A 22,174-nucleotide genomic window follows, 5' to 3' on the forward strand; every position below is an offset into this window, starting at 1 on the left:
ATCTATGAGCTTCTCATATGCGGCTAATCTAATCACAATATAGACATTCCAAGGCTCGCATTAGGTCCCCCCTTATATAAGATGAGTTTTGAATAAGCCATATTCCACCGCCAAAGCCTGGTGGTTTATATGCAGTTGGGGCAATCATGTCACTGTAGGTCCAATAATTGCTACACAAACTAAAATGTAGATAGTGTGCACAGACCAACATAGGACTATGATAAATGGCAGGTAGGTGAGTATGATAATGTGGGTATGTGGCCTTAAAATACTTAGCATATGGCTGAGTTTGTATAAATCACCATTTAGGTGATCTGTAGAATATCAACAGTAGACCTTCAGACCTCCAGAGAGGCCAGATTTGAGATCAGGCCTAAAGTGCCCCTTACCTAAGGTGACAAGGCCACCAAAGGCATGCTGACCACATAACTGAATTTTAGCACTGTCACCCACCCTTACAAGAGCAGCAGGAATCTGACCCTGAGGGGCATGTGAAGCATCTATTTCACTATCACTGGAAGTAGTATGCCAGCTCTGCAAGACCTGGATACCTTAGGGCAGGGATGCCCAACCAGTGGCCCGGGGGCCACATGTGGCCCGTGGAGCCCTCTAATGTGGCCCTCGGCCTCCTGATCTAAGGTGGCAGGTTGGCAAGCCCAGATCACGGGTTGCTGACGCGCCATTCCAGAGCAGCAGTTTTGTGAATGAAGCCGCTGGTAGTGGAAGCAAGTGGCTGTGGAGCAGAGCCACATAAGCCAATGCTTTCTGTATCCTGTCACAGGCGGAGTGATACCAAATGCACTCCGCCTAGGACAGCAACAGCCAGTGATACCAGAATGCAAGACGGTTATTAAATGTAAGTTTACTACTAAATTCACAGGATATATGGATATATCTGTTTTGCAGTGACTACTGGGCTGCTTTCAAACTGCAGAAAATCCACAGGTTCACTGCGCTGCACCTGCGGTTTGGGCAAATCGCAGAGCATCAGTGTGAAAGCAGCCTTAGGCCCCTTTCACACGATTGGTCTGACCCAATCGGACTTACTATTCACCTCTATGGAGCAGCAAATGTAAATGGACTTGTGTCTATTTACACTTGCCTACCTAAAAAAAAATAGAAAGGGATCTGCCCCTTCCATCTGGGCAAACCGGATTGGATCAGAGGGCCCACAGAGTAGAGTGAGCTGTGTCAGTGGACACGGACCTGTCATCCTCCCGCTCCACTCATTGTGACCCGCGACCAGTTACCAATTCACTTAATTGGCCCTCGCTCTTCAAAAGGTTGGGCACCCCTGCCTTAGGGTACACTTGCTATATATCAGTGTGGTGTCTGTCTCTATACTCTTACTAAAGGGAACAGTGAAGGGGAAAAAAAGCCTTGTCAGGGTCACAGGATATGATATTACTCATCACATGAGGAAAGCAGATGTCACATCTAAGGTGGCCTTAGGGTGTCCTTGTGAGATCCATCCCTTCAACATAACAGAAATATTTGCCGATTTCATGCCATTTATACATACATGGGTTTCTTTGTTCAGGAAATTCAGCCCATTCTGATTGATAGCCAGGATACATGGAGAGATGACCATGTTGTTACTACAGCTCTGGATGTAGAAAAAAGAAGAGCCAAACATGGGGAAGGCACTGACCAGACCTGCAAGAGGAGAAAGTATATTGCCATTTCATGTGTTGTCATCCACACACAGCACTGACAGCAATTTAGTAAGATGAATGCCTTTAAAGCAGAACTTAAGTCTCACTCTGTACCGGCTCTGCCCTCCCTCCAGCACCTGCCATTATTGCACATGCACAAATGCCCTGAAGGGCTCTGCCACACCTTTGGGTCCTGGCAGAGCCCTTTGGCACATCTGCGCATACGTAAGTGATTTTCCACACATGTGCAAAGACGAGGGAGGTTTGGGGCCATCCTGACAGCTGTCTTTTGCGCATGCGCAGGAAAACCATTTGTGTGCACAGATTTCAGTGAAAACCAGCACTTGTGCAGCTGTGCCTCAGGGTTTACTTGGGACCTGAAGCCCTGCGGCACATCTGGTGAAGGTCTGCTTTAAAGTGTATGCCTAGGCAAAACTTTATACTAGATTTGATAGAACAGTGTCCCAGAGACACCAGGAAGTGAGAGGAAATCTTCCCCCTTTTAGACAGTTGTCACTGAAGTAGGTGTCCTAATGGGAAGATTTCCCCCCACCACCTGTAGTGAAAAGCATAAATAGTTGGATTTCTCATGACTTTCTGTTCCAGGACAGATAGAGTGGGTGAATCACACCAGCGGGGGTTACAGACAGCAAAAAAAAAAAAAAAACCCTTAAGGCTATGCAAAAGGAATGTGACTGTTCCACTCCTTTGGGGCTCTTTCACACCAGCAGCTGGGGGTGGGAAAAACAGGTGGCCAAGCCACAGTTTTACTGTCACTTGGCCACCCTTCCCAATCCTAAGAATACAGCCGGACAGGGCTGTACACATGCGGCGGCCACAATGCTTTGCTTCTTGGCCATGTCATTTTTAACTCAGGCTGCAGGGTTTGACAGGCAGCACTGCCTGCCAAACTCGCCCATTGAGTTTAATGGAGCCACTCTGCATCTGTAAACCAAATGCTTGGCGTGTACTTGCAGCATGGTCCCACAATGTTAAATTGGCATTCAGCAATTTAAAAAAAATAGAGGTTAGGAGGCAGCGGTGGTGCCTGCTCAATGGCTGTCAGCCACTGTTATACTGCTCTATGGAAAATGATCCACGACAGATCATTTTTCAGAGGGTGGTAAGAATTACTGCAAATGTGAAAGAAGCCTCAGGCGAGACAGTGCCTGTGTCCAAAATTATGTTCTATATCACAGCAAATTATGAAGAAGGAAAGCCAACATGTTTCAGGGATCTGTGTCTTCATCAAGGCTAATAAAAAACCTTTTTGGTTTTATTTAATAAAAAGGTAATAGTTAATAAAACACTGATAAAAAAGAATCCTATTACAAAATGTTTTTTTTTTCTTTACCAGGCAATATCAGTAGAGAAAAATAAAATAAAAGAATCAGTTATCAATTGAGATCTGAAAGTGGTCCTAATCCTTCATTACTTCCAAAGTAGAAAGAAAAATGCAGAAGTGGGATATGAAGTGCAAATAATGCCAAATGAAAATTACTTTGGTGTGGTGGTACAGGTGAAACTCGAAAAATTAGAATATCGTTCAAAAGTTCATTAATTTCACTAATGCAACTTAAAAGGTGAAACTAATATATGAGATAGACTCATTACATGCAAAGCAAGATAGCTCAAGCCGTGATTTATCATAATTGTGATGATTATGGCTTACATCTCATGAAAACCCCAAATCCACAATCTTTGAAAATTTGAATATTACAATTAATCAATAAAACAAGGATTGTACATAGTACAATATCAGACCTGTGGAAAGTATAAGCATGTATATGTACACAGTACTTGGTTTGGGACCCTTTTGCAGCAATTACTGCCTCAATGCGGCATGGCATGGAAGCCATCAGCCTGTGGCACTGCTGAGGTCTTATGGAAGACCAGGATGCTTCAATAGCAGCCTTCAGCTTTTCTGCATTGTTCGATCTCATGTCTCTCATGTTTCTCTTGGCATTGCCCCATAGATTCTCTATGGGGTTCAGGTCGGGTGAGTTTGCTGGCAATCAAGCACAGTAATCCCACAGTCATTGAACCATTGGTACTTTTGGCAGTGTGAGGTGGCAAATCCTGCTGGAAAATGAAGTCAGCATCCCCATAGAGCTCGTCTGCGGAAGGAAGCATGAAGTGCTCCAAAATCTCCTGGTAGACGGCTGTATTGACCCTGGACATAATGAAGCACAGTGGACCAACACCAGCAGATGACATGGTTCCCCAAATCAACACAGAATGTGGAATTCAAGCATCTTGCAGTGTGTGCCTCTCCATTCTTCCTCCATATTCTGGGTCCTTGGTTTCCAAATGAGATGCAAGATTTACACCCATCAGAAAAGAGGACTTTGGACCACTGAGCCAGGTAAGACGCTTCTGACGCTATTTGTTGTTCAGGAGTGGCTTGACAAGAGGAATATGACATTTGAAGCCCATGTCCAGGACCCGTCTGTGTGTGGTGGCTCTTGATGCACTGACTCCAGCCTCAGTCAACTCCTTGTGAAAGTCCCGAACACTTTTGAATGGCCTTTTCCTGACAATCCTCTCCAGGCAGCGGTCATATCTCATATATTAGTTTCACCTTTTAAGTTGCATTAGTGAAATAAATTAACTTTTTCACTATATTCTAATTTTTCGAGTTTTACCTGTATATTCTGGATAAGACCTGTAGTTCCAGTGGAAGCTCCTTACTTACCTAGGAACTGAGCTCTTCCCTGGTGAGGACTCAAAGGCTGAATCTGCTGCATGTGCTGCATCACCATGTTCAACCATGACTGAGGCTTCACTGACTTATAGAACTGATTGGGGATATAATCCTGGACCTCACGCCTGCAGGAGGACAATACAGGGAATTAGAGCACAAAAGAGCATCACATAAGTGGCACAGGTAAATATATTCTCTAGTTGTTGGGTTTTAAAATATGCTATGATATGTTAAAGCCCAACTCCAGGCAAAAAAAAAAAAAAAAAGTATTGCTTGTATTTTTTCTTTTGTCTAGGGGAACCAAAAAAAAAAAAAGGATTTACTTACCTGATCCTTTGCTCCTTCTCACAGCTAGACTGGTTCCTGCAATCTCTGCACCCCCAGACTTCAGCAGCCTAGGGTTCTGACGTCATCAAGACCAGAGCCAGGTCCACAGCCCTGCTTTGGACATGACGACGCCAAGGAACAGTCCACTACTAGATCGTTGTGGAGCAACGCCTGCCAGGTGAGCAAAAGATCAGGTAAAGTAAAACTGTTTTAAAAAAACAAACACAAATTCTCAGCTCACTTACCAGCCAGTTCACGTTAAAAATAAGGGGTTTCGTTTGCCCACATTTGCAAATATATGTGTAAGCTGCAGCGGCCACATCACACCCCACCAGTATTATCTACAGTCCTAACTATCATTTTGAGGGTCTCCTGAGTTGGAGCACATACGTAATAATGGATAGATTAAGGGCAGATATGCCTGGAGAGAGCCCATCCTCCTTAAAGATATAGGGATGCACTGAACCCAACAATGGCAGTAAAATTGTTTCTTCTCTTCCCTGGATAAAACAAGCAATTAATGCAAGGGATATTTTTTTATTTGCTCAAAGTTGGGTTTAACCACCTCAATACTGTAGGTCATCCTTTGGTTTAAGTGGTTTTACCGGGATTGTGCCTGCACCTGCAGGCATCATCCCAGTATCAAAATTTGAAGCCGATTCCCTCTTTGACAGAAGTGATTAGAGTGGCTGTCTCAATCACTTCTGTGGGTGGCGGAAGGGGGTCCACCCCCCGCTGCCTTTTCTGGGCTCTGCTGTTTAATCGCAGAGACTCGAACAATATGTCCGGCAGGGACAGAGGCACTACAGAGAGAAACTGACATTGGGGGTTATTTACGGAAGGCAAATCCACTTTGCACTACAAGTGCAAACTACAATTGCAAAGTGCACTTGAAATTGCACTGGAAGTGCAGTCGCTGTAAATCTGAGGGGTAGATCTGAAATGAGGGGAAGCTCTGCTGATTGTATTATCCAATCATGTACAAGCTAAAATGCTGTTTTTTATTTTCCTTGCATGTCTCCCTCGGATCTACAGTGACTACACTTCCAAGTGCACTCTCAGTGCAATTTCAAGTGCACTTGTAGGTTGTACTTGTAGTGCAAAGTGGATTTGCCTTTTGTAAAATAATCCCCATTGTCTGACGTTGGCTTCTGAGATCATTTAATGTTCATTGACAACTGCATTTGACCTGCATTTGGTCCCTTTTCAGACCTGCATTTGACCTCCTTCTAACCTGCCTTAGCACCTATGTCAATGGGCCCTTTGTTCTCTTCAAGTGGGTTTTGTATTCTGCTTACTTAACTCATCCACCAGTTTTCAATGCGCATTGGAAAAAATTATCTGACAGATGTTACATGACAAAATGTAAAGTTGGTTTACGTACGCGGTAGGCAGGTAAACACTATCTTTAGCGCGATGTTGTAGGGCCGCCAGTCTTGAAATTTGCTGGAACTGTTGCTCGGTGGGCTTAGCATGAGTGAAGACATTAAACAACCCCTTCAAGTAATCCGGTAAGACCTATCAAGAGAAAGTAAAGGAACTTTACTGATTGTTTCATCTAAATCTAGCACTAAGCATACAAAGAAAGTCAAAGTTAGCCTCCACCAAGTCCATTGCTCTACTGTACCTGGTTATAATGCATGGTCACATACAGCTCATTCTCAAACTTTAGTGGCTGAGCCCAGATGATTCTTCTGAACCAGAACATGTAGTTGCTATCAGTCTGCTCCATTTCAGCTGAAACATCCAGGATGTATTCCTTCCTATTTAGAGGTCTCACATTCTGACCTGTAGGAAGGGAAGATCACAGGGGGATAGTCTGAGAATGGATTTCCAGTGTTTGTCTAGTCAGGAAAGGTGAGGTCTTATGCAAGACAAACTGTTTTATTTCCTTCATATCTCCAATCACATTAACTGCATTTATTACTGAATAAAACTTGGATAATTATAACCTATGCATTTGTTTGCATTCAATATAATGGTAAGTTAATGAGTAATAGCACAAAAGGAATACTGAAGGCAGAAGAATTGTCCAGCTTCTTGTAACAGCTTCCTTCCCATGGGCTATTAGTTGGCCCATAGCTTGGCCAGGGGTCTAAGACTGGGATATATATCTCTATCTATCTATCTAAAGATATATCTATCTATACATCTATCTATATCTATCTATCTAAAGATATATCTATCTATACATCTATCTATATATATCTATCTAAAGATATATATATATATATATATATATATATATATATAAGATATATCTATATCTATCTATCTATCTATCTATAATATAAATATATATACACACACACACACACACACACACACACACACACATATAATATAATATATATATATTATATAGTATATATTATATATATATATATATATATAATATTATAATATATATATATATATATATATATATATATATATATATATATATATATATATATATATATATATATACATACACACACACACACACACACACACACACACACACACACACACACACATATATATTTACATTTTTAAGATTTTTATATTTTAGGTTAAACAGAACACAGATATTGTATCTTTAGGCTTCAGCTGGGAGGGAAGTATTGTTCCCCATCTTACCCCTGTTGGTAACAGCAAAGATGGCATATTCGTGGTAGGCCTCATCTCTGTGCACCCCCATCTCAGTGCAGATCTCTTCTATGACATCAAAGGCCACCTATATCATAAAATAATGCTATCAGGGGTGTATTTGTAAAAATAAAAAAAATGCAGAGCTATCCATTCTGTGAAACTGCACATACATTTGTCTGTGCAAATTGAAGCAAAGTTGAATGGTATTAGGCCATTTCCTCCCAGATCAAATGTTATTCATTTACAGAATAGAGTGAATCAGGAAAATCCTGCATTATGACCACTGGAAGGAGCTGACAATCATAGTAAACAATTATTTATTTCTCATGAATAACATTCATTTTTGACATAAAACAGTTTAATAACATTCGATTGGGGAGGGGGGTGATCAAGCTATATGCAATAGAGAAAAGGGAGGCCAACCTTGCAGTATCTGGCACAAATCCATAAATCCAAATACTATCTGTAAACTACCATCTGCACAATGAGAAGCAGCAATGGCTGCCTTCACGTCTGTCCAAGGAAATGTTTCTTCCAAATAACACATATAAAGGAAAAACGTAAGCTAGCTATAGATCAGGGGTGCTCAACCAGTGGGCCACACGTGGCCTGCGACCTCAAATCAAGGAAGTGCATGCCCACGCTCTGGAATGGCTGACCCGCTATTCCAGAGCATCAAAGTACATGGAGCCAGAGCCGGCAGAGGAGGGAGCAGGAGCCACATAAGCCAATGATTTTTCTGTAGCCCCTGTTCCAGTCAGAGTGATACCCATTGGAGAGCAATGCCATCAGTAAAGAGAAGAGGAAAGGGTTTGGGTATTAAACATCACATACACTGTACTTTTGTAATGGGCATATTAGCATTTAAAAAAAAAAGGAATATTAGGCTGCTTTCACACTGATCCGTGGGTGCAGCACAGTGCACCTGAGGCTTTCCTGTGGGTTAGCGGCGCTGAGCCATAGACTTTTATTATATCCTGCGGGTTTTGTGCGCTTTCTGAAAGTGCACCAAAACTCCTGAATGCAGAAGTTTTGGTGCGCTTTTCAAAAGTTCACCGCACCCACAAGATATAATAGAAGTCTATGGAAAAGCACAGCTAACCCTCAGGAAACCTGCAGGTGCATTGTGCTGCACCTGTGGTGCAAGTGAACCGCAGCACATCAGTGTGAAAACAGCCTTATAGGTGACTCAGGACAGTAAGGGCTCGTTAACCTTTGCAGTTTGGGGGGCAGTAAAACCCCATACTTCATTGTGGCCCACGACCGGTTACCGAGTTACTTAAAGAGGAAGTAAACTCTGCTACGAAAACTTTCCCCCCCCCACCCTTGCAAAGTAAAGGCATAATGTGCTAGTATGCATCGCATACTAGCACACTATTGCCACGTACACACGCAGCCGACTATCCGGTGGACTTAGTCTGGCGGACTTCCCGCCGGACTGTCCGTCCGACTTTCCGAACGGGCTACTTGCCTACACACAGCACTTTTTCAGCGGACTAATACGGTGTGCTAAGTCCACCGTACTATCCGCCATACTTTTGAAATGAACGGACTCGCCCACACACGCGGAGGAAAGTCCGCTCATTTGGAGCACGTCTCCAGGTAGGCAGGGCCCGCGAAGGAGACGTCGCTGGCCCCGCCACCTGGTATGGACTTGAAGGGGAACCCCAACGCCGAAAAAAATCAGCGTGGGGTTCCCCCCCAGGTCCACATCAGACACTTGTCCGAGCACGCTACCCGGCCGGCCAGGAAAGGGGGGACGAGCGAGCGCCCCCCCCCCCCTCCTGAGCCGTACCAGACCACGTGCCCTCAACATGGGGGGTGCCTTGGGGAAGGGGGGGCTGCGCGGCCCCCCTACCCCAAAGCACCTTGTCCCCATGTTGATGAGGACAAGGGCCTCTTCCCGACAATCCTGGCCGTTGGTTGTCGGGGTCTGCGGGCGGGGGGCTTATCGGAATCCGGGAGCCCCCTTTAATAAGGGGGCCCCTGGATACCGGCCCCCCCAACCCTATGTGAATGAGTGTGAGGTACAATGTACCCCTACCCATTCACCTGTAAAATAAAGTACAAAACAACACAACACACAAGGGTTAAAATAGTTTATTGCACAGCTCCGGGGGTCTTCCGTCTTCGGGGGTCTTCTCGCCGGACTCCTCCGCTATCTTCTGCTAGCTCTTTTACTAGCGGAGGAGCCTGGCTTTCTTCCTCGCTGCTGCCCTCTTCTTCCGACGTCGGGGGTCTTGTCCCCCTCTTCGTTTCTTCTGCCTGGCCACCGCGCCTTCTTATAGCTCTTTTACAGGCGGTGGCCCGGTCTTCTGTCGCCGCTGTCATTGCCGCCTTCTGTTCTTCTCTTCAGATGTTGACTCGTTGCATCCTCCGCTCACAATGGCTCCGACGTGACGCGTGGCGACTTATATAGGGACATCACCGGATGATGTCCCCGCCCATTATGGTGTCACAGTCCCAGAGGAAGTAACGTCATGGGCAGCTGTTCCTTCAGAGCGCATACACCGATGACATCATTGGCGCAGTATACAGTAAATATCTCCTAAACGGTGCACATTTAGGAGATATTTACAGTACCTATAGGTAAGCCTTATTCTAGGCTTACCTATAGGTACAAATTACACAGGGAGGTTTACAATCTCTTACAGTGGCCCTCGCTCTTTGAAAGGTTGAGCACCCCTCCTGTAGATAGATTAAGTTCACCTGGCCTAGCAGGGACTGGATGAATTTTTGTCCATGTGTGGCCACTCTCGCTTGACAGAAGTCAATCTATTGATCAACTTCTGTTGAACAGGCTTGTTGGACATTTTTTCTCAATCACCGGATGCAGCCCAGAGTGCCCGCTGTCAGAATAAAATGGGGGTTATTTACAAAGGTAAATCCACTTTGCACTACACATGCAAACTACAAGTGCAAATTGCACTTGAAATTGCACTGAAAGTGCACTTGGAAGTGCAGTCGCTGTAAATCTGAGGGGAAGAACTGAAATGAGGGGAAGTTTTGCTGATTTTATTATCCAATCACGTGCAAACTAAAATGCTGTTTTTTATCTTCCTTGCATGTCCCCCTCGGATCTACGGCGACTGCACTTCCGGCTGATAAAAAAATAAGTCATCTGTGGCTAGCTTTGCACAATCTAAAAACTAGACAACTTCTTCCCTTTACTTTAAAAAAGTCCACCTAACTGTTCCCAATCACCAGTATATTTCAAAACCCATTTTAGGATTTTGATCTAAATAACGGAACTACATAAGGAAAAAAGACTAATATTGGGTGGACTTTATACGAAACATTAGTATTTAATCTAAAAAGTATTAGGAATATTTTATTATTCAATTATCAAAAATGTCATACACATAAAACAGTCAAATAGGTACAGCAATTATTTGAATAAAACATAGTGTTGCTTGACCCATATTGCTTGACCACTGATATTCTCCAGTAAAGTATATAATACAATAGTTAACGGAACTGACCGAACATGTTTTTATCTTGAGATGTCGCTCAATTCCTCCAGGTAAGAGGAACAGCTGTCTCTTGGAACTTCTCCCAGCCTTGGGGGGAAAGAAACATAATAAATAATCAGGTTTTATAGGTTAGCATCCACAGAAATGGTCATTTAAGTTCTAATTTTGGGAATAATCAGTTTCTCTATGAATCTATTCACCCTTATATAAATCTTTCTTTTTTTTTCTTTAAAGCAGAATTAAACTCCATTTTTATTTTTTTTAATAAATGGACCTCCAGGAGATATATGCTATAATGTACTTTCATGCATGGCATAATAGCACGTTACATAGTTACATAGTTAGTCAGGTTGAAAAAAGACACAAGTCCATCCAGTTCAACCACAAAAAAATAATAATAATAATATAAAAAAAAATATATAAAAAAAAATAATAATATCAAAAAAATAAATAAACACACAACAAAAAAAACACAACAATATCATTATGACAGACTTTCCAGTCAAATAATGCCCTCCAGTGTTGCACTGTCAGCACACGTGCTGCCAGGGGCACTGGCATTTTCTCCCGGTTTTCCTTCTGGGTTCCATCTATACAGCCACTTGAATAGCTGGGTTAGGAGGATGTCACTCCCGCAGATGTGCACAGAAGTCACATTATCATGGCACAAAGCGGTGCCGTAAATGTATGCTGAGATGCGCATGCACGGCTCAGTGTATATTACTGCTGACAGCTAGGGGGAAGCATTTATGAGAGCATAAACCAACCGATTCTCTTCTGTCATAAAAACCCAGCATTTTTTGTAAAATGAGAGTTTAATTATGCTTTAACAGCCTTTTAACAAACCCAGTCAATGTAAAGAAAAGAGATGTCACTGCAGTTCTATCTAGTGGTAAAATATGGTTACTGCATGCATTACACAGTCTAAAAATCTAAGAAAGTGAGACAAGATACAGTGGAACTTTGGATTATGAGCATAATCCCTTCCAGGAGAATGCTTGTAATCCAAAGCACTTGCATATCAAAGCGCGTTTCCCCATAGAAGTCAATGGAAACTAAGATAATTCGTTCTGCATTGACTTCTATTGCATGCAATACCACATGTGGCCAGAGGTGGAGGGAACTCGGAAAGGCTCGGAAACACTCGAACAGAGTATTTCTGAGTGTTTCCGAGTATTTCCAAGTGGTTCTGAGTATTTAGGAATAGCTCTGAACGGCTCCAAACCGTTCCGAGTGTCTCTGGCACCCCCGCACCTCTGCCCAAATGCGGTACTGCACACCTAATTAGCTTGAATTCTGCTAGTTTTGCAAGATAACACTCGCAAACTGAGTCAGAACTAAAAAAAAAAAGTTGCTCGTCTTTCAAAACGCTCGTTAACCGCATTACTCATAAACCAAGGTTCCACTGTATATAAATTATAAGTTCTACTTGGTGGTTGATTGGTCATTCTGTGTTCAGGCAAAGACATTTGCTACTTTTACTAACTGTTCCACAATCCCTTTTGATGTTTTGAATTTATTTATCTCACATCTACTGATTTTACACATTCTACAATCACTGACCTGTACTGGGAGGCTATACCCCTCCTTCTGAAAATGCTAGTTGCTTGGATGTAATACTGATCCAACAACTTCTGTCGTTTTTGAGTCAATGACCTGGAACAAGTCTGTAGATCGGGAGTTGTGACTTCATTCTGACGTCACTTACTGCAAGCTTCTTCTAGGTTAGTGGCTCATTACAGTAAAGTTAAATCTCCAGCACCACTGCCAAGCAGCTATCTCTCACAGTAGGGGCTCAGTAAAATCAGCCTTCATATTTATCTAAGTATGGGTTTTCTGTATATGTAGTCAGGCTTATGTTCCCTGGCCAGTATACATGCCACTTACCACCATGGCTTTCAGTTCCATGGCACTGGGGAATTCACACCGCCCTCCATACAGCAACGTTTTGCGTAGGTTCTGCTCACAGGCTTTTGCTATCCCTGTTAAAACAAAAACAAAGGGACATGAGTGCATAAGAAGTATTTTGTCACAGTGTGTGCTCGAAATGGGAAAGCCTGGAGAAAAACTGAAAAAAATTGGGAAAAAAACAAGGTTTTTTTCTGGGTTTTTTTTCAAAGCCATTTTTTGCTTTATTTTTCCATGAAAATTTGAAACAAATTAAGTGTAGAATACATTCTTTTACACTGATCATACATTCCACAGACCGAAACTTCGCTAAACCAAAAAAATGACGTGTGTGCGTAACCCCACCTTACGCGTTTCATCCGTGGACGTCCCAGAGTTAAATGAAAGTTCCAACAAACGTTCCAATGATCCTTTGAAAAGCCGGAAGCCTTGGATTTCCCAGGACATGCGCAAGGAGCGAGTGATCGGTCTGGCAACCACCACATACTCACTACATGCGGTTTACCCCTGAAGGGGTGCTAGGATCTGGTGAGTAGGGATTCAAAAGGGAGCACAAAAGTCACCCATCACTCTGCTCAAGGACTGGAAACGAATTTCAGCACAAGTCACTATGAATATTGCACAAGTCACTTGAAAATTGTGTTATCAGCGATCATATAAGACTGGACGGCCTTTTAATACTTATATATATTGACTTTCTTCTTTTTTGGTTTTGCTTTTCACAGTGTTTAGTTGAAGTTTTTTAAAAAGATCACACTTACCAATTTGTGTATAGCTAAAAGCACTTGCATGTGCTGTTTTTTATCAGTTTACAATTTATGTCTAAGCCCTTGTACACACGGTCGGACATTACGACGGAAAATGTCCGATCGGACCGTGTTGTCGGATAATCCGACCGTGTGTGTCGGATTAGTCCGGCTCCAAGAAAAAGTCCGGCTCCATCTGACTTTTTCCATCGGAATGTCCAACCAACAAAGTTTGAGAGCTGGATATAAAATTTTCCGACATCATGCTCAGATCAAATTACGAGAGCTATTGGCTACTAGCCGGAATGTAGTCCAGTCGTAACGAACGTCATCACGTTCCGAACGATCGGATTTTCCGACAACTTTGTCCGAGTGTATACAACACCAGTTTTGGACAAAACCCGTCTGAAAAAATCTGACGGATTTTGTTGTTGGAATGTCGGACCGTGTGTACAAGGGCTTAGAGGAGACTCTAGGAATACTCAATTTTGTTGTCAATACTGTATATATATGTATATTTGATGAATGCACATTTTTTTAAACAAGGCTCCATTATCTTAAGAGCCGGTTCACACCAGGACAACTTGTCAGGCGACTTAGCCGCCTGACAAGTCGCGTCCCGTTCTGTACTATGGAACCGTTCTAATAGGAGCAACTGAAGTCGCTCCGACTTAGAAAAAGGTTCCTGTACTACATTTGGGGCAACTTCAGGCGACTTGCATTGACTTCTATACAGAAGTCGTGCTGCCTCAGTGTGAACCAGTTCTTAGAAGGTGGAGTATTTGAGCACGCTCCAATTCTCACACCTGGTGTTAGTTCACTTGAGTACACTTTCTATGAGAAGAGTGATTCACTAAGATCACTTGTTAACTTACAGGCAGCATCACTCACCCCTAACTCACACGTACTAATTTTGCTATTAATTTTGCTATTAATGAGCTCCTTAATTGGGGACCCCCAGCGGAGGCTGCAGCCTAACTTACACCTAAGCGCGGAACTATTAAAATATATACATATGGATTTGTCTCTGTCTCACTGTAGTCTCTCTCCCCCCCACCGACAGATGTGTTCCTGGATGTCGGTAAGTATGAGACAGCCCGGGAACCGTGGGAGCCCACACAAGCTACTACTGCAGCCATCAGCTTGTAATAAAGGTTCACTTTTTGGACGTACATAGTACGTCCAAAGAGCTGAACTGGTTAGTTACTGAATAAGCTGTACTTTTATTTCAAGCATAATACTTTTAAATACACGGCATTCACCTTCCCAGTGTAACAAAATTACTTTCAGTATGTGAAACTACTCCACGCTGATTTTTTTTTTCAGTTTTCAAAAAGCATTTTTTTTCCCATTGCTTCTAAATTTCTGGAAATAGCGTGCCCTCTATCTATTTTTTTTTTCATACATTCTGACAAAAAGCAGTACATAAAACAAACAGACAAACATAGCACACAGATTATAGGTGTGACAGTGGGGTGGATTTACTAAAGGCAAATAGACTGGGCACTTGTGCTCATTTTCCTTAGTAAATGTAAATATAATAAAGCTTCACTTTGTAAAGAATACCCAATCAGGTGCAAGGAAAAAAAAAAAAAAAAAAAACAGCATTTTTGCTTGAACATGATGGAAATCAGCAGCGCTTTACTGCATTTACTAAGCTCTGGGGAAAATGTGTGCAACTGCATTTTCAAAGTGCACAGTCTATGTGCCTTTAGTAAATCCACCCCAATGCAACACATTTTCCTATCAATCTAGTATTTAGACAAACACTGAACAAGGTCATGGAGGAGATTTACTAAAACTGGTGCACTCAGAATCTGGTGCAACTGTGTATGGTAGCCAATCAGCTTCTAACTTCAGTTTGTTCAATTAAGCTTTGGCAATAAAACCTGGAATCTGATTGGTTTCTATGCACAGCTGCAGCAGATTTTGCACGCTCCAGTTTTAGTAAATGACCCCCCTCCCCATGTGTCCAGATGTTTGTTCAGTTTCTCGAGTCCGCTGATTACCTTGAAAGTGCAGCCCCGGGCTTCGGCACGTGTCCTGCAGGAACTTAAACAGGTACGGCTTTAGGACCTCTGAACATCTGTGATAAGCTGTAAGGATGTATAGAAGCCTCCAGCCTCTCTGGCAGCTGTCCCTATATAAAGGAGCAGAGGGATTGGTTGTAATTTGTTACAATAAACAACTAAAAGGGATCACATACTGTATAATTAGTGGTGTATATTTAGCACAATGTTTTTGCTTATACAAGATACAGTATCCTTTGTTCTGGCATATGTGCAGATTGGCCACTAGAGGGAGCATTTAATGGTTCAGTGCCATTGCTTTGTCTCTCTCTTAACAGGTCAGGTGACTCATAGGCCTGTACTGTATTGTAAGTTTACCTTTAAAGTGTATCTAAAACCACATTTATATTTTTGTTTTACATACAGTATGGAAGTGTTAAAACCTTGGTTCGGCTAATATATTCATCCATTCTGATGACTGTCAGTGGGCCAAAAAATAATGGGAAATCGAAAATGTAATGGCTATCACAAGAAGGGGTGAGGGAAAATCTTCCAAAGGGGACACCTGTTCTGGAGACAGCTGAAAAAGGGATTTCCCCCCATACTTTGTGTATCTGGGACAGGACGTGAAGTGAAATCTCCCCAATAGGACATGGTCAGTGAAGGGGTGTTAACTCTTCTCTGCTATATAAAATTACCTTTCCACTGATCTTACTTTCCATCTGCTGTGTATGCAGGGCTGGTGCAAGGATTTTTGACACCCTAGGCGAAACCTCATTTCGCCACCTCCCCCCCCCCTACTCCACCCCCTTTGCCCTGTATATGTATACCCCACCTTTTTAATGAAGCGCCCATCAAATGCTGCCTCACCAGCACCCATCAAATGCAGCCTCACCAGCGCCCATCAATGAATGTTTGCTTGCTTCCATTCATTCGGGAGTCGGGAAACAAATACAGTCCTCTGCCGCCAGTGCGCCTCTGACACTATTTTGGAATGGAGCAGCGGCTGCCTGCTGAGGCTGAGACTTATGCTGGCCATACACTATATGAAAAAAATTGGGCGAACCCAATTTTCGAAAAACGAACGTTCAGCCGTATGTAATGACCGTTAAATCATTTAGTGGCCATAAATAAATACAATTTATGTTCGTTTTTTTACATATACCTAGTGCAGACAGGTCGGACGGGAAACACATTAACCTTTCAATTTATCGAACGTTCGGCAGAAAATTTCCAAACTTGTCCTTTGTTTTTTCGGCTCAAAAACGTCCTAGTGATTATCGAAAAAACAAACGAACGGTCTAATGAACGAATTTCGGCCTATTTTTCGTATAGTGTATGGCCAGCATAAGTTGCTTGCTCCAGAGAGAAGAGAGTAGGAACACCAGTGACCGGGCGCCCTAGGTAGCAGTGTGCCTAGGCAGCTGCCTAGTTTGCCTAGTGGTAGCACCGGCCCTGTGTGTATGAGAGTTACTTACGTCTTAGTACTGGAGTTGTCTGTGATCTGCTTTATGATCTGACAGTAGCTCTCATCCTTCAGCACTTCATGTTCCCCACATATCTGCAAAGGCAAATGACAGCTGATGAATGTCTTCCATCTCCCAGTATATTTTTAAATTATACTGCTGAGAGACTGCCCTGCTGCTCAGTGAACAGCCATTCACAGAACATTTTGCTTTCTCTCCATAAATGCAAAGCCTTCTCTGATTAGACAAGGTGGGGTGGAGGGGACGTCACAATCTCCACCTTGTTCAATTAGAGAGCACTTTGCATTAATTGGCAAAATGTTAATTTTTTTTTCTGAATAGTGCCCATGCCAAGCAGGGGACATCCTGAGTTCACTAATCAGCAGGGTAGCCACTCACCGCAGGGCCTGCAAGCTAGGGGCAATCACTGTAGCAGAGAATACTAGTTATTTCCAGCTTCCAAGGGGATCACACGTACATATGTCCAAGTTGGACCATGGTAACTATGCAAAAATACTCATACTCAACATTTTTCTTTAAAATCTGAGCTTGGTCCCTCCACTTTCTCAACCAGGGTTCCGTGGAACCCTAGGGTTCCTCCAGAGGTTGCTAGGGGTTCCTTCAGCATTGGGCAATTTCTGCCTCTCAGGTAAGTTCCCAGTGACACCATTGATCTTTTTAGCTATCTGTAAGGAGGTAATTCTTCCCAATGACCACAAGTGTGAGGACCATTCTTCCCACTGACCATCACACTAATGTATCATGAGTTGTAGATTTCTCATTTTTAGCAGGGGTTCCCTGAGACCTGGAGAACTATTTCAAGGGTTCCTCCATGTTGAAAGTCTGATCTAGGAAGTCCACAGTCCCTGATGAACTCCTGCAGGAGATCCGGAGTCTCTGCCCATCTCCTGTAGGAGGTCCACAATCTCGGAGCATCTCCTGTAGGAGGTCCAAAGTCTTCTAACATCTCCTGTAGAAGGTCCACACTTCTTAAAGTCTTCTGCAGTCCTAGATATAATTAATATATTAACAATCCCTTAGTTATGTCAGGGGTCACAGTTAAAGGCCCCTAATACCACCTAAGTTGACCACCACTGAGTTAAACTGCTGCGTTTTCAGTCGTAATAACATACAAAACTGTAGAAATCTATAACTGTACATGGTTGAATTAATATTTTCATTTAAACAAGAAAAACAGCATTAAAAAATCATTAACAAAATACCCTTAACACGGCGGTGACCACATCCAGCTCAGACTGACCCTTCAGGGGAGTGTCCCCCATGAACCTCATCACAGCTGCAGGAAAAGAGAAGGTCAATTTACAGATCTTTACAGTTCTAATAAACAGCTGACTGTCACTAGCTAACTTACTAAGCCTCGGTTTTCACTAGTACGACTTGTCATGCGACTTGGGACTGCAAAGTCACATGACAAGTCGTACCCCATGATATCCAATGAGTACCGTTCATATCTGTGTGACTTTAAATCGCAGCGACTTCAAAGTAGACCCTGCACTACTTTGGTCCCACTTTGATGCGACTTGAGGTCCATAGCCCTCAAGAATACACAGGCATTGTTTTAAGTCGCATCAAAATCATGGCAAAAAACACTGCAAAATCGCGTGATTTTCAGGTCGCAATAGTGGAAACCTTCAAGGAAAAACTGTTCAGTTAAGGAATCTAAAAGGGGCTTGGGTAAAATGGCAGAAAATTGCCATGATAACACGTAATTAGGAAAAAAGCTACAACAAAGACTTAAACAATTTTAAGACAATTAGGTGGTAAGTGTTTTATATTAATTTCATATTTGTACCAGTTTTGTACCTGACAGGATGTGGATAAGCAGTCTCACTCTTCCCCCCTCTATATACAATATTTTATTTAATCGACGTGCTGCATTAAGCTCTGCTACTGTTTATGTTTTTGATAGAATTATACTGTTCTTGATCATCCGTTAATCAAATTATAGATATCCTATCCTCCTGATGAAGTGGTAACAGTCCACGAAACTAGTTGAAAGAGATGTTATCCATGATCAACTTTCCCATTGCGATCTCCCTTGTTTGGGGATCATTGTCCTCTTATTGAGGATCATTGTCCTCTTATTGGTGATCATTTTCTTGGTGATATACATAGACTGTAATGCTTTTAACCTGTAAATGATTATTACTTTTGTATTAATAAACTTTTGTAGTACTTTTATACATTTGTCTACCCAATTGAATGTATTTGCTTCACTGTACCGAGATAGTCCAATTGCCCCATTTCTCTAGAGAAGCTTGGTTGAGGACCAAGCTCCTGATCCCTTTATTTTGTACCAGTTTGTGCTAATTTGTTGTAATATTACCTAGGAATAGTTCAGAGGCAATCCTGTTGATGCTGCTGTCACTGAATTCAATGAGAGATTCTTGTATGGGGTTCTGTAAAGACACAAAGAGCAGGTTATAGGTAGGCTGAAAGAACAGTGATTTTGCTGGTGCCGAGGGCAACGAGTCAGAAAGTGTTTGGACTGGTGAGAAGCAGTAGTAAAACACAATCACTGTACTGCACGGTAAAACAGGAAGCAGGAAGCCTGAGTATGTAATGAGCAAATGTGTCTGCCCTAGAGTTGCCACCTGTCCGGGATTTACCCAGACATTCCGGGGTTTTGAATCATGTGTCTGAGTTTCAGACCACCTGAAACCCGGACACAATATTCAGAATGAACTGCGGCTCCCCAAGTAACCAAGTACCACAACCGCCGAGTGCATAGGTGTGCACATGGGCCCTATCTCCATACACAGACAGGAGAGGAGAGAGGGCTTGATCTGTTCCTCCTAACGGTCGTTTGTTTGTTCCTGGAGGAAACACTGAACCTCAAGCTACTATGGCCTGTTTATATATACCTATGGAGCTTATATAGTTCTACTGATTGTGGGCAGGTATAGGAGAGTTCGATATATCCAGTTTGGAAGGAATATATATCTGTCCATATGGATTATTGTTGAAGCCCTTGTTTCTATGGACTGAAAATCGGTGAAAGGGTGTTGTTCGTTCTAACCTTCTCCTCTCTATTACTCTCCCCCTTTAATTATCTTAATACTTACGGTGTATCTCCTTCCTCTCCCAGTGAACCATATGAGTTTATATTTATATCTATATATCTTTTCGCCATCAGCCCTATACACGGTCGCTGGTATTAGTAAGAAACTGCCTCTTGCTTTACACAGTGATTCCTGGGTGATCATCTGGGAGCTCTCCATGTGGAGATATTTCTATGCTGACAAGTGAGACCTGTTCCTTCCAACTACCCCCAAGTGTGTCCTGACGAAGCAAAACAGCGAAATGCGTTGACACACAGGGGCTCACTGCCGTTTATTTGGTGCTAACTCTCTTGTTTACACTACTCATTACTATCATATGCCTATAGTATGTTTTTAATTATTTGTTACTTGACCTGTTTGATATGACTTATTGTTAATAAAATATATTTTTGTACTATATCATTGTCCATTTTGCCTGTAAAGTCTGAATTAGGGCCCTGTAGCCCTGTACCCTTCTCTCTTCTCCAATCAAGTTTATACAGATGTGGCTTTAGGAGTGTTATTTTAATTTTTGCCCGCCCCCTCTGTCTGCCCACCCACACTCCAATGCCTGACATTCTGGGCTTCAGCAAAGGCATGTGTGGGCTGGAAGTTTGAAGCTCAGCAATCGGCAGATACATCACGGAATTAAGGAGTCGATGCCTGAGCCTCCATTCTCAGGTGAGTGAGTTCACCATCCAATGTCTGTGACTGAAGTCTCCCTCCTCCCTCCTTCTCTCCCCTGTCTCCAAGCGAGTGAGTACAGTAAGGTAAGGGAGACCCAGATGTAAGGGGTGCCCTGTCGACTCTGATGTAATAGGGGCTTTGGGAACCCTGATTTAAGGGGGGATGCTGGAAACTCTGATGTAAATTGGAGGTTTGGTGACCAGAAACCCCCTTACATTAGAGTTCCCCTTTACACCAGAATCCACGGTGTCACCCCATAAAAATTATATTTTTGCCATGCTCCGCTAAAGCTGCTCGGGTTTGGCTTGAAGAAAAGGTGGCAACCCCAGTGCCCCAACATACATGTGCCGTTACATACTTTACATAGAAACAGCATAAAAATATATTGATTTTTTAAATGACTATTTTAAAGGCATTGAAATGTATTGTATTTCTTTCAACCTAACAAATACATTTTGATAATTAAAGAGCTTGTGCCCCCGTCACCTTGGTAAATTTCAATAATTCAGCAGGATCTCTGGACTCCTTGCTTTTCTTCGAGCCTGGTTTGGAGGAATCTCTGCAATAAGAGACATAAAAAAGATTGTTAAACTTGTCAGGCATCCTATTAGTAAACATCAGATATTCACACTTATTTCTCCGGGAATATACATTTTTTACAAGTAGAGGAATAGTATTTTTTGACAGCGATTTGACATCAAAAACGGCATCCCTGCAAAGCAAACAACCAATCCAAAATAGCTATGGTATTAAAATTCAGACAGGGGTTGTAGTACCTCCTGTCTCTATCCACAACCCAAGAGCTTATCCCTTCACACCCAAACATATATGAATTACACAGGTTCTGAGGATAATTTAATGCAGATAAGGCAACAAGTGACCACCTTAATCAGCCACAGAACCTATGAAATGAATATGTGTTTGGTTTTAAAGGGATGAGGTGGCAACCCTAGTTTGCACTAATGTTTTTGTTTTTTTACTGTTACTAGACATGTGCAATTTGTTTCGTTCGGAATTAGTTTTACAAATTTTGACAAATTCATTAATTCCGAAATTTCTGAAATTTCTGAATTTTAAATTTCAGAATTTTCCAAAATTTGGAATTTCGGACATTCGGAATTTCGAAATTCGGAAATTTTGGAATTTTGAAAATTCAGAAATTCGAAAATTTGGAAATACAAAAATTTGAAATTTCAGAAATTCGAAAATCAGAACAGCCGCCATCAGAGTAGCATGTTCCTGGTGGGGGGGAGGGGATTCCTCCATTCACCTCAATTGTGTGGATGGGGAAATTGGTTCGTTTTTTGCATTCAGCCCACTGGCCAAATGAAAAAAAGCTTATAGCGTACAGCCAGCTTTAACCACATGTCTATGGGTTCCAAGATAAAACCAAAAATAAAAAAAATCACTAAATTTAACTTAAATTTTAAGCCAAAATGTAAAAATCTATTTGCCCCCCCCCCCCCCAAAAAATGCTTTTGTTTTCAAACTAATCCTCTTTCC

General features: G+C 42.4%; 1 protein-coding gene across 1 annotated transcript in view; it reads right to left on the reverse strand.

Moving 5' to 3' along the window:
• The window catches only part of MYO15A (myosin XVA), a 167,372-nt gene that overhangs the window by 22,500 nt on the left and 122,698 nt on the right, over positions 1-22,174 (reverse strand). The window contains exons 49-60 of the mRNA XM_077450192.1: positions 21,158-21,230; positions 19,270-19,342; positions 18,146-18,219; positions 16,935-17,017; positions 15,457-15,587; positions 12,681-12,775; positions 10,803-10,880; positions 7,309-7,405; positions 6,314-6,474; positions 6,071-6,204; positions 4,351-4,484; positions 1,523-1,656 (exon numbers count right to left, since the gene is read on the reverse strand). Coding sequence (XP_077306318.1) covers positions 1,523-1,656; positions 4,351-4,484; positions 6,071-6,204; positions 6,314-6,474; positions 7,309-7,405; positions 10,803-10,880; positions 12,681-12,775; positions 15,457-15,587; positions 16,935-17,017; positions 18,146-18,219; positions 19,270-19,342; positions 21,158-21,230 — 1,267 coding nt within the window. The remainder of the gene's footprint in view (positions 1-1,522; positions 1,657-4,350; positions 4,485-6,070; positions 6,205-6,313; positions 6,475-7,308; positions 7,406-10,802; positions 10,881-12,680; positions 12,776-15,456; positions 15,588-16,934; positions 17,018-18,145; positions 18,220-19,269; positions 19,343-21,157; positions 21,231-22,174) is intronic.

This window comes from Lithobates pipiens, unplaced genomic scaffold (genome assembly GCF_037356315.1).
Source record: "Lithobates pipiens isolate NorthernLeopardFrog02 unplaced genomic scaffold, aLitPip1_a1.2 Scaffold_22, whole genome shotgun sequence".
Lineage (NCBI taxonomy): Eukaryota > Metazoa > Chordata > Amphibia > Anura > Ranidae > Lithobates > Lithobates pipiens.